Raw genomic sequence first — 27,675 nt, 5'->3', positions numbered from 1 at the left:
TTTTAAACCCTTCCCAACATAAAATATTGATCAGCTGTTGTAGGAAGTATCTTTTGTTTAAAATACTGAGCCAATGTACTGATGAAGAAGTTACTATGTAAACGACTTGTCATTCATGAAGAGAGCTAAAGCCTGTAATAATAAAAGTAAATCTAAACACACATTCTTCCCAAGTTGAGAATTACTAGACTTGGTTCTCAGTCTTGGTCTGGGAAAGTTCCCAGGGGGTTTTGAGTAAGATAAGACTAAACACACATAGAGTTGCCTTGTGGCTCAGCGGATTGAGGGTCCCGCGTTGTCACTACTGCAGCTCCCGTCCCTATTGTGCAGGTTTGATCCCTCGCCTGGGGAACTTGCACATGCCACGGTGCCACAAAAACAAGAGGAAAAAAACCAAAAAAAACCCCTACTCTACCCTTCTAAGATTCATTCATACCTCCAAGCAACACAAGATCTTTTGGGGGGTGAGGTTTCTATTTGCAACGTTCGGTGGGAGAAGATGCGGAAGAAGTAGTCCTCAGTTGGAGCGGACAAGGGTAGGAGAGTGGGTAAGAGGGTGGCAAGAAAGGCCATCTCTGTAGGCAGATATGAGCAAAAGCAACCAGACCTTCTGCCCAGAGAGTAATAACATTCCGTGACGGCTAGCCCAACCAAACTGAAATTAGGAATGCCGTGGCTGGTAGAAAATAGCATAAAAGGAGGCACGTGATCTAACTTGATTTAGTTGAGTTGAACTTCTTTCTTTTACTGGCCTAAGGAGAACAGGCCCCAGCAGCAAATACGAGCTCCCCTGCTTCCCAACCCTTTCCATCGGGTGCATCGGATGCACGCAACGCACTGAGCCCTGCAGAACCTGCTGCCATCTAGCTGGACCTCCTTCCTGCAAGATGGCTCCTACACGGTGACCATTCCCAAGAATCAGCTCTAGGTGCCACCTCCACGTCCAGAGACTGCCCGTGGGCCTCAGTTCCCCGGACAGGATGTCGGACTCGGCCGCACGAGCGGTCCCAGATGTGTTGTCTCTTTGACCCCCTGGACCCCGACTCTTTTCATCTCCTCCCTCCAACCCTCGTTTCTTTTGCTTCTTTCCTTCTCGCTGGTCGAGCGGCGCGGAAGAAAAGGCAGCCGGCCTCACCCCGCCTCCGAAGCATCGACGCAGACCGGCCGGGCTGCAGGGTCGCGGCGACCGGCGTGCGGGGGCGGCTGTGCGCCTTCCCGGGTCCCGCAGCCTTCCAGCCCTCCCCGAAAGTCCAAGCCCGCGGCGGGGGTCCTGCGGGCGGAAGTGAGAGGCCAGGCGTGGGAGGAGGCTCCAGGCAGACGGCCCGGGACGACCCGAGCAGGGAGCGCGCATCGCCCGGGCCTTTTTTGGCGCGGAGGGAGGCCGGAGGGGCCGTCCACCGCGCCGAGCCGGGAGGGTGGCGAGGCCGAGCCGCCGCCTCCGGGACTGGGAGGAGGGGCCGTCTCGGGGGCGCCGCCGCGGCCGGGAGAGGCTGGGCGGGCGCGGGCGGCCCTGCGCCGCCGCCGCCGCCGCCTCCCAGCGCCAGCGTTCGGCAGCCTCCCCGGAACCCGGCGAGCGCGGAGAGCTGGCGGGAGCCCCCGCTGCCCCCGGGCCCCCAACCATGTCGGCCGAGGAGATGGTGCAGATCCGTCTGGAGGACCGCTGCTACCCGGTGAGCAAGAGGAAGCTCATCGAGCAGAGCGACTACTTCCGCGCCCTCTACCGCTCCGGCATGCGTGAGGCCCTGAGCCCGGAGGCCGGCGGCCCCGAGGTGCAGCAGCTACGCGGCCTCAGCGCCCCGGGCCTGCGCCTGGTGCTGGACTTCATCAACGCCGGCGGGGCCCGCGAAGGCTGGCTGTTGGGCCGACGGGGGGAGCCGGGCGGCGGTGGGGAGGAGGAGGAGGACATGGACGAGGTGAGCCTGCTGTCCGAGCTGGTGGAGGCGGCCTCCTTCTTGCAGGTCACGTCCCTGCTGCGGCTGCTGCTGTCCCAGGTGCGGCTCACCAACTGCCTAGAGCTGTACCGCCTGGCGCAGGTGTACGGGCTGCCCGACCTGCAAGAGGCCTGCCTGCGCTTCATGGCCGTCCACTTCCACGAGGTGCTCTGCAAGCCCCAGTTCCATCTCCTGGGGTCTTCTCCTCCGGCCCCCGGGGATGTCAGCCTGAAACAGAGGCTGAGAGAGGCCCGGATGACTGGGACTCCTGTGCTCGTGGCGCTGGGTGATTTCCTGGGGGGACCCCTAGCCCCTCACCCCTATCAAGGAGAGCCCCCGTCCATGCTCAGGTACGAGGAGATGACCGAGCGTTGGTTCCCGCTAGCCAACAACCTCCCTCCAGACCTGGTGAACGTCAGGGGCTATGGGTCCGCCATCCTGGACAACTACCTCTTTATAGTGGGCGGCTACAGGATCACCAGCCAAGAGATCTCCGCGGCCCACTCCTACAACCCCAGCACCAACGAGTGGCTCCAGGTGGCCTCCATGAACCAGAAGAGGTAAGCAAGCGCCCAGCCGTGCTGCTGCTTTCCCGCCTTCATCTGTTCACGAATTTGGTCCCCTAGTGTTTGCTGAGCAGTCACAGGAAGTTGTGCTGGGATGGGAATGACATCCTGGGGAGCGTTGGTGGCCTTTGGCAAAGTTACCCATGAACTTGGCAAGGAAGCCGAGGCCCCAGTGAAATCAACTATCTGAGTCATTTATTTGCAGATATTGCACCTTTAGACTGCCCCCCCCCCAACTTTGCGTCTATCTCAGTGGAAAAAAAAAGATGTGTGTGGTTTCCTAGAAGGATACCTTTAAAGAAAACTGTAATTTTGCTTTTATTTTTACCTTTTTATTTTTTAGGAACTAATGCTGATTATAATGACACATGGGGCAGTAACCTGTAACACTGATGTTGGCGAATCTTGTTAATGACCTTGAAGCTTTAAGCACTGGGGCACCAACCTGTGATCAGAAAATAACCGTTAGAATGTCAGCTGTATAGGAGATCATCTTTATTTTTTTATTCTCTCTTTTTGCAGCTCACTTTCTTTGCAGACAGTCTTCATCATGGACCCAAAACTTGAGCCTTACATTGGTCACCTGCAAAATTAGAACATTTCCATTTGTCCCAACCTTCTACCTTCCCATCCTGCACATCCCTCCCAACATGCACTGGGGTGACTTGAAGAAAGGAGAAGAAAAGGAGATGGGGGCAGGGGGAGACAGAGCCAGGAAAAGAATAGGAAAACAAGAGCAAAGAGCATTATAGGAAGAAGTGGTAGAAAGAAAGATGGTAGGGCCCAAGATGGCCTAGAGCCATTCCAAAGAGGGGAGAAGAATCAATGTAACCCAAGGGAGGACAGGAATACCCTTTCTTCTGGTCCACCTGTATCCATCTCAAGTACCACCAAGATGCCTGCCCTGAAGTGTGGAATGAGGATTTGGGAACTCACAGCCATGCAAAGAAAGTCTTAACAGGAATGGGAAAGTCATCACACATATTTACTTGACTTAAAGTCCTCCCCCAAGGCTGAGCAGTTGGGGGGGGGGGGAAGGGAATGAGTCCTGGCCTTTTTTCGACTGTAATATAAAATTCAATTTGGAAGGTTTTTTTTTTTCCCCTCATAATAAAAAATACAGAGTTATTCACAAAAAATAGAAAAACGTCAGAGAATGAAGAAGCAGAAAGACTGTCACTCCTACTTTCTCCTTCCTGGAGGTGATAACCATCTAGAGGTTGGCGAATTTTCTTCTAGGATCTCTTTGTTGCATTGCATTATTTGCACCAAGGGGGATGTTACTGTATTTAAATTTTGATATCAGAATTTTTTTTTTTTTTTTTTTTTTGACTATGCTTGCAGCATGTGGAACTTCCTGGGCCAGGGATTGAGCCTGAAACACAACAGCGACCCCAGTCACAGCAGTGATAATGCAGAATCCTTAACCCACTGAGCCACAAGGGTACTCCATCAGAGCGTTATTTTATTTCAGTTTTTGTCTTTTTTTTTTTTAGGGCTGCACCTGTGGCATATGAAGGTTTCCAGGCTAGGGGGTCTAATCAGAGCTGCTGCTGCTGGCCTACACCACAGCCACAGCAACAATGCCAGATATGAGCCACGTCTGCTCCGTACACCACAGCTCATGGCAATGCTGGATCCTTAACCCACTGAGTGAGGCCAGGGATCGAACCTGCAGCATCATAGTCCCCAGTCGGATTCCTTTCCGCTGTGCCGTTACAGGAACTCCCAGAGCATTATATTTAAACAGATTTTAAGAGTGTTAGTTGAATCAACAAATGACCGTGTAGTGGTGATGGGCAATGCTCAGATTAGGGGTAGAAGGCCTGGCACGTTGTCTGTCGCCTCCTGCTGTATGGTGCTCAGCACACTAGCCCTAGCTCCACACCTCTGACATGAAACATTGTAGGATTCTCGTCTTTCTCCACAAATTCTTGGTAGTCCTTTTTTCCCCTCCTAGGAATGCTGTTTTTGTCCTCTTTGGGGGGAAAAAAATTCAAATAATGCATAAATACATGCTTAGAAAAATTGCAAATGGCATGAAAAGCCATGGAGTAAAAAAAAAAGGTGCATCTATAGACATTTATAAACATACATTATAAATGTATTTTTATAATTATAAACGTATATAAATATGATGATAGTGGCCGAGGTGGAAAAATGCATATATGTGTGCATGTACATGTGGGATGTATATACATCTTATACATATTTTTATTCTAAAATTGATTAGCTTTGCTGATTTTTATGGCCCTTGGTATTTCCACTCAGTTTTTGCTGTATCAGCTAATGTAGATCCACTTCAGGCTTGTCAATGGCTGTGTAGTATTCCAGCCTATGGACACACTGTGCTGTAATTAGCCCTTCCCTAATTCATGAGTATTTAGGTCACTTCCATTTACCATTTTTGAACAGCTTGGTATATGTGTGCCTATCTTAGTAAGCATATGTGTGTTAGTTCTATAGGGCAAATGCCTGGAATCTCTGGATAGGTGTGGTAAAGGGTATGTACATTTAATTTTTTTTTAATGATTTTTATTTTTTCCATTGTAGTTGGTTTACAGTGTTCTGTCAGTTTTCTACTGTACAGCAAAGTGACCCAGTCTCACACACACACACACACACACACACACACACACACACACACACACACACACACATTCTTTTTCTCACATTATCCTCCATCATGTTCCATCACAAGTGACTAGATATAGCCCCCAGTGCTATAGAGCAGGATCTCATTGCTTATCCATTCCAAATGCAGTAGTTTGCATCTGTTAACCCCAGATTCCCAGTCCATCCCTCCCTCCGCAGCCCCCCAACCCCCGCCCTGGGAACCACAAGTCTATTCTCCAAGTCCATTATTTTCTTTTCTGTGGAAAGGTTCATTTGTGTCATATATTAAATTCCAGATATAAGGGATATATGGTATTTGTCTTTTTCTTTCTGACTTCAGAATGAGAATCTGTAGTTCTATCCATGTTGCTGCAAATGGATTATTTTGTTACTTTGATGGCTGAGTAGTATTCCATTGTGTATGTATACCACATCTTCTTAATCCATTCCTCTGTTGATGGACATTTAACTTGTTTCCATATCTTGGCTATTGTGAATAGTGCTGCAATGAACATACAGGTGCATGTGTCTTTTTCAGGGAAAGTTTTGTTGGGGTATACGCATAAGAGTGGGATGGTTGGATCATATGGTAGTTCTATATTTAGTTTTATGAGGTACCTCCATACTGTTTTTCCATAGTGGTTGTACCAATTCACATTCCCACCAACGGTGTAGGAGGGTTCCTTTTTTTCCATACCTTCTCCAGCATTTGTTATATGTGGACTTATTAATGACGACCATTCTGACTGGTGTGAGGTGGTATCTCATAGTTGTTTTGATTTGCATTTCTTGAATAATTAGTGATGTTGAGCATTTTTTCATGTGCCTGTTGGCCATCTGTGTATCTTCTTTGGACAAATGTCTATTCAGGTCTTTTGCCCACTCTTCAATTGGGTTGTTGGCTTTTTAGCTGTTGAGTTGGATAAATTGTTTGTATATTTTAGAGATTAAGCTCTTGGTATGTGCATTTTAAATTTTGGTAGCTCCTGCCAAATTGCCCATCAAAAAATTGTTCTAATTTCCTCTCCTATCAACAGTGTTTGAGATTGCCAGTTCCCTGTGCTCTTGCCAAGATGAGACATTATCATCATTTTTCATTTTTACCAGTCTAATGGGAATAAACACTGGTGTGAATGTCTCTGTTTGGAAGAGAGATTGTTTCATATATTTATTGGCTCTTTGTATATTCCCCCTGGCATGATTAATGGCCTTTGCCAGTTTTTAAAAAATTGGTTCATCTTTTTTATTTTTGTTTTAGAATTCTCTACATGTATGCACATATTAATCTTTTATCTCTTACATAATGTTGCACATGTTTTCCCTTTGCCTTTATTTTCTCTTAAGGCTCAAAAACGAAATACTAGAAGTGACTAGGCAGGTAGACCCGGTGAGTAGAGGGGTAGGGGAGAGCTATTGACCCACCGTGGCTACAGCTACTTATTGTGGCATTTTGCTGCATGGGCATGAGGAATGGTGTTGCCAGATATCCTGATTTTTAAATGTTGGCAACTTACTCCATTAAAGAAATGAGTCAACAACAATAAAAACCTTGCAGACCAAACAAGAAACAATGTGTAGACCAGAACTGGCCTTGTGAGCCTCTGGTTTTGGACATCAGACTTATACGGTATTCTTATAGAAAGAGGTTTTAAATGTTTTATAGTCAAATTTTTAAATTGAGTCCTGTGAGCCTAATTTTTTTTTTTTTTTTGTCTTTTTGCCTTTTCTAGGGCTGCTTCCTGTGGCATATGGAGGTTCCCAGGCTAGGGGTCTAATCAGAGCTGTAGCTGCTAGCCTATGCCAGAGCCACAGCAACTCGGGATCTAAGCCGTGTCTGCAACCTACACCACAGCTCATGGCAACGCCAGATCCTTAACCCACTGAGCAACGCCAGGGATCGAACCTGAAACCTCGTGGTTCCTAGTCGGGTTTGTTAACCACTGTGCCATGATAGGAACTCCTACTCCTTAGATTAATTTGGAGAAGGATTCATAGTGTTCTGATACTCTGCAGCTGGAAAAATGGTTTGTTTTTCCATGTATTTTTTTGTCTTTCAGGAAAGGTTTTTTTTATTACCTTTGTGTGGTTGGTACATTTTTTGTTAGGATTAGTCTTAGGTACTTTCTCTTCCTTTCTTCCTTCCTTCCTTCCTTCCTTCCTTCCTTCCTTCTTTCCTTTCTTTCCTTTCTTTCCTTCTTTCCTTCTTTCCTTCTTTCCTTCTTTCTTTCCTTTCCTTCCTTCCTTCCTTCCTTCCTTCCTTCCTTCCTTCCTTCCTTCCTTCCTTCCTTTCTTTCTTTCTTTCTTTCTTTCTTTCTTTCTTCCTTCCTTTCTTTCTATTTAGGGCTACACCCATGGCATATGGAGGTTCCCAGGCTAGGGGTCTTATCAGAGCTACAGCTACTGGCCTATGCCACAGCCACAGAAACACCAGATCCCAGCCGCATCTGCAGCCTTCACCACAGCTCACGGCAACCCTGGATCCTTAACCCACTGAGCAAGGCCAGTGATCGAACCTGCATCCTCAAGGATGCTAGTCAGTTTCATTTCCACTGAGCCACAATGGGAACTCCATGTCTTAGGTATTTTCTAGTCGTTATTTTTTTTTCTACACAGATGCTTTTTTCCATTATATTTTAAAAATTGGTCCCATATTGGAATTTGCTTCCTTTATCCCCTCCATATTTTAACTCAGGTCTGACATAATCTCAGCCAGGAGTCCCTTCCTAAGCCCTTGTTTGGGCTTTCAAACTCTATGCTTTTCTAGCATATTCCCCACATTGAATTGAAATTTTCTGTTTCTCTTTGTTTCTCTCCCTTCCATTCGGGTCCTGTTGCTTATTCAATGCTTGTGTATATTCATACGGCTAAAGTGGTATCCAATAAATAATAGATGCTTAAAATGTATGGCTTTTTTGAATTGTGGCGTGTATTTTACATTACTGTAACAAAAGTGAATGTGTTCATTTTTGTTCTTTTAAAATATAATATTACAGTGAATAGTTTTATCTTGTAACTGTTATTATAGTTATTTAGAATAGCTGAAAAATAGCAGTAAGTAACATTTGATGGTTCATTTACTCTGTACTAAGTACTGTTCCTATGACTTTGTGTGTATAGTCTCACTTATTCTTCACAAGGGTTATATTAGGCAGGTTCCCACTTTACAGAGGCAGAAACTGGGGCACGAGAAGTTAATTTAAGAGTTCCCATTGTGGCTCAGTGGATTAAGAACCTGACATAGTGTCTGTGAGGCTACGGGTTAGATCCCTGGCCTTGTTCAGTAGATTAGGGACCCTGCGTTGCTACAAGCTGCCATGTAGGTTGTAGATGCGGCTTGGATCTGGTGTTGCTGTGGCTGTGGTGTAGGCCTGCACCTGCAGCTCAGATTCGACTTCTAGCCTGGGAACTTCCATATGCCGCAAGTGCGTCCCTAAAAAGAAAGAAAAGGAAAGAAAAGAAATTGCTCAAAGTGTGTGAAAAAGTGTAAATATCCCATGACTAGATATAACCATTTAGAGTGTTCACCAGTTTTGGCTTATAGATTGACAGTGACTATCTTCACATAGATCTTTAACTTTTCCTTTTAAAAATGCTTTTCTTCCAAGAAGTAGAACACAGGTTATTTCATGGGACTGTGTTCCTTTGCAGAATTTCATCATGAGTACCTCAGTGTTACCACAGCCTCTGCGTCAGCATCCTTCTAATCACGACTGAGTTAAAATCAAAAGATATGGTTCCTGCCCTGAAGGAGCTTGTAGTTGAGTTTAGATGATGAGACAAGTGAAAATGAAACCTAGCATGGGAAGTTCCTGACGTGCTCAGTGGTTAATGAATCTGACTAGGTTGGCAGTTCCATCCCTGGCCTCGATCTGGGTTAAGGATCTGGCGTTGCCATGAGCTGTGGTGTAGGTCGCAGATGTGGCGTGGATCCAGCGTGGCTCTGGCTATGGCGTAAGCCAGCAGCTCTAGCTCCAATTAGACCCCTAGCCTGGGAAACTCCATATGCCATGGGTACAGCTCTAGAATAAAGACAAAAAGAACAACAACAACAAAAACCTAGCATGCGATTGTCCGATAAGGCATCCAGCACAGGTTCTGGAAACACCAGAGGAAACTTAGAATCTAGAGTAGAAAGGGTGTGTTTGGCTGCCAGTTACACAGCATTTCACATCTGCCTTGATCCATATATTGCTATGGTTTTACTTGGATAAAGGGGTCAAAGGCAGAGCAGCCCACTTTCCCCAGGAACTGAACAGAAGCAATGATCCTGGAATCTTAAATAACCAGACAAACAGGAACCCTGGGACTGGGAGATTTTATAAAGCCCTTTGCACCCTGGAGAAGATGGTGCTGCATAAGCAGCAGAGGAACCCCCACCCCCACCGCTGCAAAAAAATAAAGGGGAAAGAAAAGAAAAACGTTTAGTGCTGTGCCCACTGCTTGAAAACAGCAGCCTGAGTACACAGTGCTGTTGGAGAGCATGCTTCAAAGTCCCTCCACTGTCCAGTAGTCTGAATGTGGATTTGATCTCAGGAGTTGTCAGGACAGAACTCTTCAGGTGTGAAAGCTTGTGTGCTCACAAAATGGCTTGCTTTCCCTCCTCACTTTAATAAACGATAACTCGCAGGAACTGGCCACTGCTGCAGCACTCAGTTCCTTAATCTATTTCTAGAGTTGTCTAGTCTCTTCTGTTGCCCTGCACCCTTGCTTTGGAATCTGAGTAGGGTTCTGCCTCTTGTTCTGTGTGTGAATAATACAGCCAGGCTGGGAGAGAAACCTAACAAATAAGTCTCCTGGCAGAGAAGGAACTGCAGTTGTCAGCTTTGTCGGTCCCCTTTCCTCTGAGCCAAAGTTTAGGATTTTAGAGCATTTCTGGAGTCCTGGAACCTTCCAGAGATTTTTGTCCTCTGTGATTAAGTAGATAGTGTGAAGTAAAAAAAAGCAATATGTCTGTTCACCTCCCCACCTATTGGCCAACAGTTTAAATTGCTTTGCACATTGAGTTTTCTCAGAGACTGTAAGTAGCAACCACGACTACTTCTGTTTCCTAACCTTCCTTTCTCCCCTTCCTGGTCCCCAGGGAAGGCTAACAGATGGGGAAGTGGCAAAGGCGGAAGAGGAGACAAAAGGCCCTGATGGTCCCCAGACTACACAGTCCTCCTAGGAGGGCTTGAAACAGGCATAGAGAGGGGAGCTTGCCTTTCACTCTTAAGTTTTACTCTAATGATGACAGCTTTTCTCTGCAGCAATCCTAACAGTGGTTTACGTTTCTTGAGCTCTTCCTCGGGGCTGCATATTGGGGTCACTACTTTAAATGCCCTCCCTACGTCCTGCTCACAGCATCTCTGTGAGATGGGCGTTATTACTGGCCCCACTTCCTGAAAGGGAAAGTTACTGTCAGTAACTTGCTGTTTAGACCCAGCACATCCTGCCTCCAGGTATTGTGGTAACTCTTATTAGTCATTGATAACCTGTGCACAGGTGGGTGGTGTTGTCATGTTACTTAGCATTTAAGGATTTCAGGAGCTTTCTGTTTCTTCTAAGTGAAATAGAAATTAGATCGTCATTTAATTTTTCTCACTTTCAGTTCTGTTTACTGTCAAGTATGTCCCTACAACAAGTTGATGTTTTTATTTTTATTTTTTTACAATTAATGTTTTATTTTACTCTGAGGCATTCTTTTTGAATCATGAGGTTGCCAGTTTCAATCCCAGACTCTTAGAAACAGGATACATCAGCATTTAGATTAATAGCAGGATGTGTTTAAATATTTCCTTAATTACAATCAATTTCACTTTTTGCTATTTAAGGAATTTTTGTTATTGGTTTCCAGGGAAAATCCTTTACCTATGTTTCTTTCCTTTTTTTTAATTCAGGTTTTTTTTTTTTTTAACAAATTGTTACTTGATATGAAAATTCTTTTAGCCTCCTGAATAGAATATGTCAGGGATCAGTATTAAAAAAGTACTGCAGGAGTTCCCATTGTGGCACAGTGGAAATGAATCTGACTAGGAATCATGAGGTTGCCAGTTCAATCCCAGGCCTCGCTCAGTGGGTTAAGGATCCAGCATTGCCATGAACCGTGGTGTAGGTTGCAGACATGGCTTCGATTCTGCATTGTGGCTGTGGTGTAGGCCGGGAGCTATAGCTCCAATTTGACCCCTAGCCTGGGAACCTCCACATGCCACAGGTGCAGCTGCAAAAAGCAAAAACAAAACAAAACAAAAACTGCAGAGGTGACAATTAAAAAAAAATAATATATAGCTTGGATTCATACCTTTTCCCTTCAGGATGTAAGGAGCAGAAGAGATGTTTTCAGAATATGGGAAAAGGCAAGGTTTATGGATGGGAAAGTGCTTTGTGAAGAAGTCTAGCCCTTTGTCCGTTACAGCCAGTGACTGTTGCATTTGACAGAAGAGAAACTGATCCTTCTGAGGTTAAGAAGCGTAGGCAGTGACAAGCAGTAAAGCATTCCCTCTAGTGACCTTTTTTTTTTTTTTTTTTTTTTTTTTTGGCTTTTTAGGACCACACCCATGACATGAGGTTCCAGTCTAGGGGTCGAATCGGAGCTACAGCTGCCAGCCTACGCCACAGCCACAGCAATGCCAGATCCATGCCACGTCTGCGAACTACACCAAAGCTCGTGGCAATGTCAGATCCTTAACCTGCTGAGAGAGGCCAGGGATTGAACCGGCAACCTCATGGTTCCTAGTCTGATTTGTTTCTGCTGCACCACAATAGGAACTCCCTCTTGTGACCTCTTTTTGAAAGTTACCCTTTTCTCCTCTTTACAACATGGATTTGTTTCCCCTACTTCTCAGCTGGGGAAACAGATCAGCCGAGGTTCAATGGCTTTTTCAAGGTCTTGGAGCTGTTGAATAGTGGAGCTGAGACTTCCCTGTACAGGCCTGGGTTCGGGATCCTTGGCAGCCTGCCTTGTCATCAAGCGGCCTGTCTTTGGGTGGCAGCTTCATCATAAAACAAATTCACTTGAAAAGTGTGTCTCTTCAAGTGAACTTGAGCATGCTGGAGTCTGGAGAGGTGGAGTTGTTTGCTTTTCACTGCCTATTCATTCAACCTCAAAAAGAAGCCCCTTACATGTTGCTGAGGACAAATGATTATGCTGGATAAATATCAAAAACTGTTTTGTTCTTAGAAAATTTATTATCTGTGTACCTTGGTGGGGGGGGGAAGCAAAAACAAATTGTGGGCTGGTGAAATTTAGGGCTTATTGACCAGCTTTATTTCCTTTGGTTCCCCAAATTTGCACACATAGAGAGGGCATCGGGTCAGATTTTAAGGACCATTGGCAGCAGGAAAGGTAAGCAACATGAACCAAGGACCCCCCAGTCATTGCCACCCTGGGGAAGTCTGTTGGCATGAAAAACTGAATGGCTGGCTGGGTTTAAGGGACAATATGAGGTTTTTGGTGAACACTCTCTTCACTCTCAGATTTGAAAAGCAAAACTAAGCTAAACTCATTGACAAGTAAACATTCTGTGCACCTTCGAAAAAAATCTTAATTTTTTAGTAGGTGGCTGTTATTGACAAATGTTCTATATCATAATGTGTCACTGTTTTTATTTGTTTGTTTGTTTTGCTTTCTAGGCCCACACCTGAGGCATATGAAAGTTCGCAGGTCAGGGGTCTGATCAGAGCTGCAGCTGCTGACCTACACCACCGAGCCTCGTCTGCGACCTACACCACAGCTCATGGCAACACCCGATCCTTAACCCACTGAGCAAGGCCGGGGGTCGAACACAAGTCCTCATGGATACCAGTCTGATTCGTTTCCCCTGCGCCACAACAGGAACGTCCAATGCATTACTGTTTATTAAACATCTGTCAGGAGATCAGGCATGGCTACTCATTCATGGTTGCTTTTTAATCTACCCTCCAACATGCTATCTTAATGTGTAGCCTCTACTCTCATTCTTTCTTAGGATATTGTTACTTTTGAAGAAATCATTGCGTCACCATTAGATATGGCCTGTAAAGTCACCTGGTCTTGCTTCTTTATTTCAAACACCAGGATTATAGTGATAGTATCTTATCTCTGGGTAGTACTTAAAAAAAACATTTTTTTATATTATAGTTGATTTACAGAGTTCTGTCACTTTCTGCTGTGTGGCAAAAGTGACCCAGTCACACATATATATGCATTCTTTTTCTCATATTATCTTCTATCATGTTCCTCCACAAGAGATTGGACCTAGTTTCCTGTGCTATATAGCAGGACCACACTGCTTATCCATTCTTTTTGTTGTTGTTGTTGTTATTTAGGCCCACGCCCGAGGCATATAGAGGTTCCCAGGCTAGGGGTCGAATCAGAGCTCTACCTGCCGGCCTACACCACAGCCACAGCAACGCCAGATCTGAGCTGTGTCTGTGACCGACACTATAGCTCATGGCAATGCCGGATCCTTAACCCACTGAGAGAGGCCAGGGATCAAACCTGTTTCCTCGTAGATATTAGTTAGATTCCGCTGAGCCACGATGGGAACTCCCTGCTTATCCATTCGAAATGTAATACTTTGCGTTTACTAACCCTGAACACCCAGTTCATCCTACTCCTTCCCCCTCCACCTGGGCAACCACAAGTCTGTTCTCCATGTCTGTGAGTCTGTTTCTGTTCTGTAGATAGGTTCATCTGTGCCATATTTTGGATTCCACATATAAGTGATATCATATGGTATTTATCTTTCTCTCTGATTACTAGCTTTCTCTTACTGTCTTGACTATCCTATGATGGGTTTTGTCCCCACACTAGACATGATGGTCAGATAGCTGGTTGTCAGCACAGCAGGTCTAGAACCGGGTCTGCTGCTTTGTCCTGCTGCATGTAAACTTGAGGCAGTTGTGGGTTTCAGTCAGGTGACCCAGCACATCCAAATGTTTATTCTTTCTGGCCTTGAAGGAATCCATTAATCCATGTGTACTGCATCGAAACATAGTTTTTTTCTTTTCAAAAGCCACGAGATTTCTATTTAGTGTCTGAAGCCGATAAGCAGAGTTTCATTGTATTACTGCTTATGGGGCTAAAAACTAATGTTTTTCTCTTGTTAAAATTCTTTACTCTTGGAGTTCCCACTGTGGCACAGTGTGTAAAGAATCCAACTACAGAGGTTCAGGTCACTGTGGAGATGCAGGTTTGATCCTCTGCCCAGTGCAGTGGGTTAAAGGATCTGGAGTTGCTGCAGCTGTGACATAGGTTGCAGCTGCGGCTTGGATTCAGTCCCTGCCTTGGGAACTCCCGTATGCTGTGGGTACAGACGTAAAATTTTTAAAAAAATTCTTGACTGTGGAGTTCTCGTCGTGGTGCAGCAGAAATGAATCCGACTAGGAACCATGAGGTTGCCGGTTCGATCCCTGGCCTCACTCAGTGGGTTAAGGATCCGGCATTGCCGTGAGCTGTGGTATAGGTGGCAGATGTGGCCTGGATCCTGCATTGCTGTGGCTCTGGTGTAGGCTGGCAGCTGTAGCTCTGATTGGACCCCTAACCTGGGAATCTCCATATGCCATGGGTGGGGCCCTAAAAAGCAAAAAAAACAAAAACAAAAAAAAAAAAAACAAAAAACAAAAAACAAAAAAACTTTACTATTATGATAGGAGTATTTGTTAACACCTGTGAAGTATTTGTTCACATGTGTAAATACCCTAAGAATGCTGGGTCAAAATATTTTTAATTAGTTCCATGCTTACCTCCTCCTACCTTATACGTTGTGAAGGAATATAGAAGATGCCCTCATAAGAGGAGGGTGAGTGAGTGATCTGCTAGGGTGAACTCATGGTAAAGAGATGTCTGGACCTCCCAGTAGCAACTACCCTTTGCAAGTGCTTGTGTAGGCAGCGGTGGTGTGAATCCAGGATGAAGTCCACCTACGGGGAGTGGAGACGAGGGAGTGGGGTGGGGGCTTGCTCCCCCTCCTGAAAGAGCTATTGACTGAGTTTAACATCTACAGAGTGTCTTTGGTTCTTAGCTTAAGCTAAGCGAGATTAGTTCTTGGTATATTGAATTGCTCATCTTCGATAGCTGAAGTTTGGATACTGCACTGTTCTTGCGGATTCTTGGTGATAAGAGTGAAATGTGAGATGCAATGGGGTCATCCCTCTGTCCCCAGGCAGAAGAGCCCCCAGCTCGGAGAGCTTATTTTCTGCAAATACCCAGCAGATTCCACACACTGCTTTAGCAGGTCATGCCGTTGTCTTCCAATTAATGATCCAAAAGAACTGATTTCTTGGGCCTTTGTGTCTCTCTTTCAGGTCTAACTTCAAACTCGTGGCTGTAAATTCAAAACTCTATGCCATTGGCGGGCAGGCCGTTTCTAACGTTGAGTGTTATAACCCTGAGCAGGATGCGTGGAATTTCATGGCACCCTTACCAAACCCTCTGGCTGAGTTCTCTGCCTGTGAGTGTCAGGGGAAAATTTATGTCATCGGAGGATATACCACCAGAGGTAAGTGAAGGGGACTCGTAGGTGGTCTTCCTACAGGTGAGCTTTGGCAGCCTCGGGGAGGGCAGGAGGGGCTGCAGGAAATGCTCTGGTGTTCAGCAGTGTGATTTCATTGATTAAGTACACTGCATTTACATGTCTGGAAGGAAGAGCGTCCTGTATGGCAGGGGTGGTCTGGGCAGGAGGGGCCTTTGATGCCTTTGCATGAGCATGAAAACTGAATGGGGGATGGGGGAGCTGTGAAGAAAACGTGTACTCTCTTCCTGCTCTGGAAACCCCGCCGTCAGGCATCTCCTGACTCAGGCCATATAACTCCGTACTTCTCCCAGATGTAGCCTGAATCCGCCCTGTCCAGCACTATGGAACTTGGCGCCAGAGCATCCTTGGAGGTCTTTGTTTTCACTCTCTCCCTTGTATCTGAGCACAAACATATAGGATACAGATCCCAGAAATTCAGGCCTCAGCTTTCATTCGCACACAGTAGACGGAGCAAGAACGTGAACATAAGAGAATTTCTTCCTGACCAGCTCTCGGAGGTGGTTGTATTTCTGTTAAACCATATGTATATGTTTTTCGCTTTTGGGGGGGGGACATTTTATAGTTAGTCATTTGAAAATGAAGTTTCTCTAGCAGATTTTATACTGTGGGTCCTGGTAGGAAGCATATCACAACTTGGTTTTCTTTCTACTTTTTTTTTTTTCCTTTTTATGGCTCTGCCTATGGCATATGGAAGTTCTCAGGCTAGGGTGGATCAGAGCTACAGTTGCTAGTGTATACCACAGCCACAGCAATGCAGGATCCGAGCCGTGTCTTTGACTTACACCACAGCTTGTAGCAATGCTGGATCCTTAGCCTACTTAGTGAGGCCAGGGATTGAACTCACATCCTCATGGGTACTAGTCGGGTTCTTAACCCACTGAGCCACAGTGGGAACTCCACAGCTTGGTTTTCTATTATCAACAGTAATCAAGACCATGATGGGCCACCAAGAATAGATGTGCCTTTCCTCTTATCTCTTCCCCCACTTAAAGCAGTGGTGTCCGGGTTTTCTCGTGGTCAAGGCAGTTTATTTTCTGTCTGACTATATAATGCTCAGAAGTTATAGAAGAGGCATAACTGGACTGTTAGGACTTTTAGCTACATTGCAGTAGAAGAGTTACCATTATATTTGATGTAGTGAAATGACCTGTGGGCAAGACAGTCCTCCCCCCTCCTTGGCTGATAACAGGCGTGGAGAAATGATGTTGATGGCCCCATTAGGCTCCATTCAACCCTTTATAACTTTGGAAAGACCAGAAATCCACATCATAATAGTGTAGTGTAGGTGCAAAAATTCTTTTCACCGAAACCAAAATGTGTCTTGTTTGGGGGATGTATGTTAGAGGAAGAAGTTAAATGTAAGATATTTTACGAGCATCTGATGCACTTTTTTTTTTTCCCATGACAGCAAAAGATACTCATGAATACTTCTTAGCGTACCTCTAAACAGTTGCTTTGGTGGGGACAGTGGTAGATGGTGTCTTAGTTTCCTGTGGCAGACCTAAGAAATGACCATAAATGAGGTGGCCTAAAGCAAGAGAAAGGCACGCTCTTTTAGATCTTTTAGATTTTGTTGTTTAAGTTCAGGAGTCCAGAGGCCAGAATTACAGTGGGTGTTGGCAGGTCACGCTCCCCCTGCAGACTCTAGGGGAGAATCTTTCCTGTCTCTTCCCAGGTTTGGAGGCTCCCGGAGTTCTTTGGCTAGAGGCTGCCCAGCTCCTGCCTCCATCTCCTCATGCCTTCTCCATGTGTATCTGTGTCCTTTCCTCTTCTGTCTCTTATCGGGATGCATATCACTGGGTCTGGAGCCCACCTGGGGAATCCAGGGTGATCTCATCTTGAGATCCTTAAGTACATCTCCAAAGACCCTTCTTCCAAATAAGGTCACATCCGAAGTTTCTGGGGGTTAGAAAGTGGACCTATCTTTTGAGGGGCCACCATTCAACTCCCTACAGGTGGTATGTTGACTTTCGCATTTAGGGAGAGGCTATGACAAAGAGGGGTACCTGGGAAGCAGTGAGGTTTTTCTTTTCACTCCACGTTTTCATCATCTGTGGAGCTATTCCCAATGTCCGCAGTGACTCTCCACTGATGATAAGATAATGACTGGATTTTCCTTTATGAATAATTGTAGAAAGATGTCCTAGCCATCATTTCTTTTACCTTTAGCATTGGTGTTTGGGTTACAGTGGTCAATGTTATAGACTTAACCATAGACCCCAGAGAATTCCTGTGTGAACATGTACCTCTGTGTGTATCTGTGTGTCTTCTCTCCGAGGAAAGTAAATACAGTTATTTGCTTTTGAACATTTCTAAGAATTCTGATTCCTCCCTAGATTTTGTGACACAGCACACGCCGCTGTGGGCTGACCCAATACACACACACACCCCTTGGCTTCTCTTCCAACCAGGAGCCGGGAAGCACTGACAGCTGCCCTGCAGCCCAAAGACCAGTTTTGCTAGTAGATTTCCTAGTTTTTCCATGACCCCAGCTGAGCAAATGTTCTTTAGATTTGACCTGGAAAACCCTGGCATGTGTGTTTTCAAGTTTCACAAGCCACGACTCATGTACCATCTTCCCTTGGACCACCCACAGTGAGTCCCATCTTGGTTTCCCCAAGCCAAGTCCCCACAATGGGACGGTTAGGCAATGTGGATGGATGACTGTTTGTGTAAAGGCTGGAAACCAGTTTTCTATGATGCGGGGGCAGGAGGACAGTTACTTGTCTGAAGTTCCCTCCTCCTCTGCTGGGGCTCTTCCTAATAGTTCTTTGTCTTCAGGACAAGAAATCATCCTTGTCACAACAAAAGAAAAAAAAGAAAATTCAGGACTGGAAGTTGGGTTCAAAGCCTGCTGACTTCTTAAGTGAGACTTCTAAAAATTTCGTAAGGAAGAGTTCATGATTTTTATGATAGCTCTTTGATTATTTTAATTCTTTGGCAGGCACTGTAGAAATGAAAAGAAATTCAATAGACAGTAGTAGTCACCACTAAAGGGAAGAAGGGTGAATTGTTAAACGTCAGAATCAACTCAAAATGTAAAAGCAAAAAGATCATTCCACCAACTCAGACCACCATGGTCTGAGCCCTTGTTGGTTGAGGAGAGAAAACATTTACAGAAGACCTGGGAGGACATTCAGACCTGGACTGAGAAATAAATACATTGAAGCTTCCCTAGAACAAGTCCTCTATTCACCGGGTGGGGAGCCAGGAGCCTAAGAAGCACTTGACAGATGAGTAACCAAACTCCCCAGGGCCGTCTTCTAGGATGCGCTCCAGCACAATAGCTACAAAGAAAAGAAACAGAGGGAGGTCATAGTGTGGGCAGAAAACAGAAGCGGTAACAATTCCACATTTCTGCAGTCTTGGGGAAGTGTGTGCAGAGACACAAGATACCGTTTTCTTTCCCACTGTGCTCTCTTAGGTGGCTCTTGACTTGGTGGCAGAGCGCTCCAAGGAGCTCTTTAATTACTGCCCCCTGTGGTGGGTCCTTCTGTCTCAGGAGGAAGTACGGCTCCCAGCTTCTGCTGCAGGTGTGTGCTTTAGTTGGGCATCACTTCCCAGGCCAAACTCTTACACTGGTAGATTTTGTTGTTTAAGAAACAACAACAAACAGAAAGTTCATTCTTTCTGATAATTCAGAGCTTTTTTCTTTTGGCTGAAGCTAAAATATTCCATTTATCCTTTCTTTGAGGAGAAAAGAAACGGGAAAAAGAAAGAGCACATTAAAAAAAAAAAACCTGAAACTAGATATTTTAAATTTCACAAGCATTTTTCAAAGAGAGTAGGCACTATTTTTTCCTTAAAACAGCTGTTAACTCAAAATCGTGTCAGGGTAGGAGTTCCCATCGTGGCTCAATGCTTAACGAATCTGTCTAGGAACCATGAGGTTGCGGGTTTGGTCCCTGGCCTTGCTCAGTGGGTTAAGGATCCGTCGTTGCCCTGAGCTGTGGTGTAGGTTGCAGATGGGGCTCGGATCCCACGTTGCTGTGGCTGTGGCGTAGGCCGGTGGCTACAGCTCCGATTGGACCCCTAGCCTGGGAACCTCCATATGCCGCGGGAGTGGCCCAAGAAAAGGCAAAAAGACAAAAAAAAAAAAAAAAAAAAAAAGACAAAATCAAGTCAGGGTAGTCTTTCCTCTAGTGTTTGGTTTTATACACACAGTAAGTAACCATCTCTTGTGAAATGGGCAGGGGGAAGGAGTAGGGTCTTTGTCAGTGTGTCTCTGGTGTTACAACTGAGCAACAGAATTGCCAAGTGATTCTGCCCCTTGAAGGCCAGAGGGAGATTTTCTTGCATCTTTCCTGACTTGCAGCTCTGCATCCTGTCCTTTAGGCGGCCCCAAAGATCCTGCTCCACTCACTTGCCCGGTTTCCTAGAATCTCAGGGCTTAGCCATTGTTAGTATTAAACAGACGGTCATTCTGCAGATACTGACGAGGGTTCTGGGGCTCGGGTGCTTTGCTTTGCATGCCAGCCTGGCCTGGTAGGTCTCAAAGGCGTAAGGGTCCGGGGCGGGGCTGCTGGGTCACCAAGTCTCATCTCTCTGACCTGGCCTGACCTAAATCTGAGAGCTTCCCACTGAGCACGGCCGTGCCTGCTGGTGGGATCTCCTCCCAGCCATTTTCCCAGCCTGGGCTTTTCGCCAAGAGTTGTGCCTCCCTTTGAGCCAGTTCTTTCACGGGGAGGTAGGTGTGTGTAGACAGCCCAGGCAGCTGGTAGTGTTCTCCCGGGGGCGGTGACAGAACGCGGGCCGCTTCTCTGCTTGCAGACCGGAACATGAACATCCTGCAGTACTGCCCCGCCGCCGACCTCTGGACGCTCTTTGAGACGTGCGACGTCCACATCCGCAAGCAGCAGATGGTGTCTGTGGAGGAGACCATCTACATTGTGGGGGGCTGCCTCCACGAGCTGGGGCCCACCCGGAGGGGCAGCCAGAGCGAGGACATGCTCACCGTGCAGTCCTACAACACTGCCACCCGCCAGTGGCTCTACCTCAAGGAGAACACATCCAAGTCGGGCCTGAACTTGACGTGCGCGCTTCACAACGACGGCATCTATATCATGAGCAGAGACGTGACCCTGTCCACCAGCCTGGAACATCGCGTCTTCCTCAAGTACAACATCTTTAACGACAGTTGGGAAGCCTTCCGGCGTTTCCCAGCCTTTGGACACAACTTGCTGGTCTCCTCCCTTTATCTGCCCAATAAGGCAGAAACATGACCAAATTAGTATTTGAAAGAAACCTGGATCAAGACCAAAAAAAAAAAAAAGTGTCCATTTTCAAGCGAAACTGCTTTTTAAAGGGGACATGTGGGTTTTAGGTCACACGTACAAAAGGTGTAAATAAGCTTACTTGAACCAGTTACTTGAAAACTTGTGGTGAAAAGAGACCAACTTTATTATTTTTTTAATTACTGATTTTTAAAATGATGGGAGCAAATCCATGATACTGTTTTCGTACAAATGTGATACCCTTAGGCGGAGGACCGAAACTGATCCTCAAAAAGAAGATTCATTGTGCCTGCTTTGTAAAGGGCCAAAGTCAGTAATTGGCATGAATAGTTAAGATGATTTTAAAATCTGTTTTCTTTAGGTCACTTGAAATAGTGTTGCTACCTTAAGTGAGAGGTTTTTTTTTTTTTTTTTGGTTATTACTTTACTTGACAAACATTAACACCGTCTTTCTCCCCTCTTCTCCCCCAGTCACACCCGTATATACTTGCAGTGTGTTTAAAATAGGGTTCTATGTTCATAATAGTGTATTTGCACATGACTTTTCAGGAAATTTACCCTGATGGAACCCAGCATCCATTCCTCCCCAAAACCTGCATTAAAAATATTGTCAGCTATTTTTCTAGTCTTTTTTTTTTTTTACAGTTTTGAATACTGAGTAAATAAGCAGATTATAACTTCTTATTTCATTTATGTAGCAGATTGCAGATTTATGTGGTCAGATACTTGTATTGCTAGGCATTCTGTACTGCTTAAAAGAGAGAATATATTGTTTAAAAGGATGGATCTCTATATTTTTTAAATCGAGTCTTACATTTAAATGGGAAGGGAAGAAAGCACCAAATAAGGGAAGAAATGCCTTTATGGTTTTACTTTTATTGACTGTATTTGACTTAGTTCTTTTTTAAAGATTGAAACAATAACTTTGTATTAAGGTCAGGTACCTTTCTAATTTAATCTTGGCTTTTCTACCCCAGCTTTGCTTTTGTGGGGTAAAGTGAGGGTAGCTTTGAAACATCTGTGCAGGAGAGAGGGGAAGAAGCCCTTCCAGCAGTGGAATGGCATCTGATGGTATTTCTGAAATTCGATAAGGTGCTCTTTGCCTTGGTTGTTAAATCATGTGGATCCCTGCTCAAGCCGTTGTTTGTTTACAGTGAGTCACTTAACAGCGAGTAGAATCTTCTGCCAATTATAGATCAGCATTTCTTTAAAAATATACAGGCATATCTTGACAATACTGTGGTTCAGTTCCAGACCCTGGCAGTAAAGCAAATAACGAAAGTCACATGAATTTTTTGGTTTCTCAGTGCATGTAACAGTTATGTTTACATGATCCTGTAGTCTACTAAGTATGCGATACTATTATGTTCTAAAAAAGTACATACCTTGGGAGTTCTCATTGTGGCTCAGTGGTTAATGAACCCAACTCGTATCCATGAGGACACAGGTTACATCCCTGGCCTTGCCCAGCAAGTTAAGGATCTGGCGTTGCCATGAGCTGTTGTGTGGGTCGTACACACAGCTCGGATCCCGAGTGGCTGTGGCTGTGGTGTAGGCCAGTGGCTACAGCTCTGACTTGACCCTTTAGCCTGGGAACTTTCATATGCTGTGGGTGCATCCCTAAAAAGACAAAAAAAAAAAAAAAAAAAAAAAAAAAAACCAAACAAAACTACATACCTTAATTTAAAAATACTTTATTGCTAAAAAGGCTAACCATTACATCTGACAAGGCAGGGTTGCCTTGTCAATTTGTAAAAAATGCAGCATTGGGAAGTTCCCTGGCGGTCTAGTGATTAGGACTCAGTGCTTTCATTGCTGTGGCCCAGGTTCAATCCCTGGTCTGGAAACTGAAATCCTACATCAAACCACTGCACCCTGCAAGCCAAACAAAGAAACAAAACCACAAGTTCTGTGTCTGCAAAGTGCAATGAAGTGAAGCGCAATAAAACAAGGTCTGCCTGTGTACACACGTGTAAAGAATCTTAATCTTCACTGAAAATCACTTTCTGAAATTTGCTGGTTTTTTGCAATGAAATTAGTTTAAACTGTGAGCTGGATCCCATCTTTCTGTCCTAACATTCCAGTTATAGCATGCCTCACTTTAAGAGTGTCCCGTCAAAAAAATGAAACGTGTGTTACGGCAAATCCATGCATTCAGCACACTTACTGAATGCCTCTAGTATGCAGTCACCGTGCAGACAGAGCACAGAGAAGTTCGTGACCTCAGCAGGACTTCAGTTCATCCAAGGAGTCACTACAGGGTTTCTTTACAACCATGGCCTCCTTGTATATTTTAAATAAGGGTCTGGTTGTAAAAATTCTAGTTGCACAACTTTTCAGGAATACGTCTATTAGGTAAAAGGAGGTAAATCTCTATTGCAGACGTGGAGACAGATCTTCATATCTCGTCACCAAGTAATCTTATCAGTACTCAGCTTACAATACTAATAAAGGGTTTCTAAGCCATAACCATTTGTTCTCAGATACTTAGCCTTCTTTCTTTTAAAACACTCTGAACTGAAATCTTCCTGGGAATGGTACTTTCATAATAGATTTATATTAATTTATATTCATTATAAATCCAGTGACCTGTAATTCCATTACATGTATTTAAAAATCTAATTTATTTTAGATGGTGTTAATTTTTGTTGCTACCGAGCTTAATGCCCTTAAGGCTTAATCTTATGTGTTCAGAAGATTCTAGCCAGTTGAATGAGTTGTGGACAAACAATTGGAGAGTAGCTTGTAAATACCAACATTCTAGAAGATACAGTATTATTCCTGCCAACAGGTTCTCTTCCTGATTCCATTCTTTGGGTCTGTTTTCCTAGTGTGGCTAACTAGCTTCTTGGACCAAGTGGAGGCATACTCTGATCCACAAAGCTCTTTTTTATAAACCAGGTTTGATATGTGTGTGTGTGTATATATATATGTGTGTGTGTGTACATATCTTTGTGTGTGTGTGTACACACGTGAACGTCTGGGCATGTTATGCTTTCTCTAAGATACGCAGACTCCTAACAAGACTGTTACTTGGGGCTGCGGCGGGGCTTAGGCCAAGTGGAAAGTACAGTAGGACAGCTCTGTACTTTCTTCCTGCTGTCCAGCGATGTTGACATGTTGAGGGGAATTTTAGTTGAGCCCTGTTCTCACTGGTGCCAATGTTGCACTGATGCCTCTCTCTATGATGAGGGCAATGTTGCTTTGAAAGTCTCCTTTTATTTCCTCTCTTTCTCTTAGTGCTTTCTTCTTTTCTGAGATGCTTCTGAGGGGTGCTGACCTCCCCCTGTGGAGAGGGCAGTTTCTGGGGGGACCTCAGTGATGGCCACCCAGTCAGAAGCAGCCTGTTTAACTGAGAATGATCTGAGTGGCACAGTGAGTGCTGAGTGTGAATTGTTGAGGGAGGCTGTTGGGTTCTGCTGTCTCTTTCTGGCTGTCTTTTCTGCACCCTTCCTTTCAGAGGTCTCCCCCCTTCGCATTCTTTAGAAGTTTTTCTGATGACTGTGTGGGAGTTAATCACTTCGACAGCACTTGGTAAATCTTAACAATGAAGTACTGAGAAGGTTATGGTTACTAGTAAGAAACCAGTAGATTAGGATGAAGCATGAATACCAAAGACAATTTAACTCTGCCATTTTTGAGGGGGGACCAAAATCCTAAGTAATTCCACATGCCTTAGATATCAATGGAAGTTATACTTAGATGGGCAAAGCTCTTTCTCCACCGAGAGATGAATCAAGTACATGCCTGTTCTCGTTCAATAAGCCAGTACATCTTGCGCATTGTGGATGCCGTATTTTCAGGTTTTTCATCAAGCCATGACCCTACCTATTTGGCTGCACAGGTGAATTGGGTGGAAAGGCTTTGGCCTTCCTGGTTGATCGGCATGTAATCCACAGTGTCCTGATGTTGAGGACTGGAGAAACAGCCTAGCAGCAGAAAGGGAGTGTGGGTGAATCATTGGCTGCCTTTCACCTGGACCAGGGATGGGGAATGGATAACATCTCTGCCTGTGTCTGTCAAGATGGCCTTGAGAGTGAGTGGCACTCCTTTACCTCTGCCAGAAATTGCTCCCAGAATCTGTGTCATGAATCCTTCCAGGCCCTCCAGTCCATCAGAGTGAGGTGAGGTCTATTTCTCATCCCTGCCTTAGAGGAGTGAATGAATTAGGTGAGTAGACACTGCCCGGAATGGCTTTGAAAAGCAGGGAGTGGATTCATTTCAGTTCCCTGGTTCCCAAAAATTGAATGTCTGTCGTGTGCAAGAAAGTGTCAAGAGGTGGGGATATGAGAGTTCCCATTGTGGCGCAGTGGAAATGAATCTGACTAGGAACCATGAGGTTGCGGGTTTGATCCCTGGCCTTACTCAGTGGGTTAAAGACCTGGTGTTGCTGTGAGCTGTGGTGTAGTTTGCAGACGCGGCTCGGATCTGGCGTTGCTGTGGGCTCTGGCGTAGGCCTATGGCAACAGCTCCGTTTCGACCTCTAGCCTGGGAATCTCCATATGCCATGGGTGTGGCCCTCAAAAGACAAAAGACAAAAAATAAAATAAAATAAAGAAGTGGGGATATGGAAATAAGCCACCATGCCTCGCCTTGAGTTTATAGCCCACAAAGTGTTACTATCGTGACGATGGAAACTAGACTGGCCATCTTGAAGATGCCCACTTTTGTCAAGGTGCACTGGGCTCCCAAGCCTTCCTGCCTCTTCAGTCCTGGCCCCATCTGTCACCTACTTGATGATTTACTAACAATCCTGAACCAGCTTTTCTCTAAATTTGAACAGCACATCCTGCGGTCTTTGTTTTTGTCTTTCACAGGATGCTTTTTTCTCACTACTTTCCATTGTCTTCTCTGTACTTCATTTTCTGGAAAAAGATATGAGATCCGCTTTATTTAAAAATACTGACAAAACACCACAGCTTGGGTAGCTAAGGGCTCAGCAGGCTGATCCCAGGAAAAGGAGGAGCAAAGCCAGGGAAGTAGGTGTTAGGAGAGAAGCAAGCCGTCCACCTGTGCATTTATACCTATGCCTTTAAAACACTTCCATCAAAAGGAGAAATGAACATCGAGACACTAGTCCTGAGTGAAAGTCAGTTGATTTTGCCTCTGTGATAACTATCAAAGGGTATGTTTCATTCACATTAGAGTATTTTTCATTTCATGGTGTTAACTTCGGAACACGATATAAAGCACACACCAATTGACACAGCCTGATTTCTGCACTTGATATAACCACGTTTATTCATTCCCATAGGAGGGAGATTAAATGTAAAAGAGGGTCGATTTTGAGTTACAAAGGGTGACTTTGGAAGGGTTGGCTGGTGCTTTGTCAAATGGATGTCATAGTTGGTTGCTAGTAAAGAAAAGGGAAATGTAGTTTGCATTATTGTGTCATTTTTCTGAAAAAAACTTAATAGGGGCTCTTGAAGTGTCTCTACAGTGTTTTCCTATCTTGTGGTCACTTTAAGAAAAATGAGAATCTGTAGAATGAATAGTTATGTTTTGTTATGACTGAACTTTGTTAAAAAGGTTGTATTGAGCCTTCAATTTCAAGTGTGGCTTAAAATGTAAACATATCACATGATTCATTTAAATACAACGATGCCTATGAAGCACTCACTCAAACAGCATACGTTTTGTGTTTATAATTAGAACTACAGAAGAAAATCTCTTCAAATAAAATAGTTTTAAATCAGTGTTTGTTGTCCGTTAAGTACCAGCTGTGTACTCAGGGCTGCACCAGGGCTGGGTGGAGGCCTGAAAAGTGTGGGATGGGTCCCAGCCCATGGGAGCTCCTGATTGGCTGGGAAGACTGGACCAACACCTGAATGAGTTAGAGAGATGGCAGTTGTCCCAGAAGAAGTCCCAGAAGAAGAGCCATGTGGGCCATCTTTTTCTTTCTTTTCTTTTTTTTTTTAATTAAAGTGTAGTTGATTTGCAAGTGATAGTAAGAACAAAAACCACTGGGACCTAATTACACTCAAAAAGTTTTGCACCGAAGAGTCCCCATTGTGGCACAACAGAAACGAATCCGACTAGGAACCATGAGGTTGCAGGTTCAATCCCTGGCCTCGCTCAGGTGGGTTAAGGATATGGCATTGCTGTGAGCTGTGGTGTAGGTTGCAGACACAGGTTGGATCCTTCGTTGCTGTGGCTGTGGTGTAGGCCTGCAGCTATAGCTCCAATTAGACCCCTAGTCTGGGAACCTCCATATGCCATGGGTGTGGCCCTAAAAAGACAAAAAAAAAAAAAAAAAAAAAAGAAGGGGTTCCTACTGTGGCCCAGTGAGTTAAGAAACTGACTACTCTCCACGAGGAAGAGGGTTTAATCCCTGGCCTTGCTCAGTGGGTTAAGGATCCAGCATTGCTGAGAGCTGCAGTGTAAGTCACAGACACAGCTGGGATCTCTTGTGGCTGTGGCTGTGGCTGTGGTGTAGGCCAGCAGCTACAGCTCCGATTCGACCTCTAGCCAGGGAACTTCCATAAGCTGCTAGGGCGGCCCTAAAAAGAAAAGAAAAAAAAAGACAACCCATAGAATGGGAGAAAAGTCTTTGCAAATGAGGCAATAGACATGTAGGGCATCTCGTGAGAGAGATGTTAGCGTTTGGAGACATGGGTCTGGGAGGAGGATCTCCGAATCCTTATCATCGTGAATGAAAGCGTGAAGTCTAAGTCCCACAGTTTAGCAATTATGGCCTCCTCACAACCTGCTCCTCCCTATGTTTCTACTATTTCCCACTGTTTTCTTTGAGGTACCTCTCACTCTAAGAAAACTGAAACACACCACTCCATTTCTGTTGTGTTAGTTACGACTCTGACTGGCTGTGAGGCTGGAG

The 27,675-nt window shown here is 45.0% G+C and overlaps 1 protein-coding gene across 1 annotated transcript; it reads left to right on the top strand.

The window, feature by feature from the left end:
- KLHL42 (kelch like family member 42) lies at positions 1,503-26,536 on the top strand. The gene is made up of 3 exons (XM_003126407.4): positions 1,503-2,491; positions 15,377-15,570; positions 20,377-26,536. The coding sequence occupies exons 1-3, from the start codon at positions 1,620-1,622 to the stop codon at positions 20,826-20,828; spliced, it is 1,518 nt and encodes a 505-aa protein (XP_003126455.1). The 5' UTR covers positions 1,503-1,619; the 3' UTR covers positions 20,829-26,536.

The sequence above is a fragment of the Sus scrofa genome, chromosome 5 (genome assembly GCF_000003025.6).
Source record: "Sus scrofa isolate TJ Tabasco breed Duroc chromosome 5, Sscrofa11.1, whole genome shotgun sequence".
In the NCBI taxonomy this organism is placed as follows: Eukaryota; Metazoa; Chordata; class Mammalia; order Artiodactyla; family Suidae; genus Sus; species Sus scrofa.
Note: the sequence above shows the minus strand (reverse complement) of the source record. Positions and strands in the feature narration are given on the sequence as shown.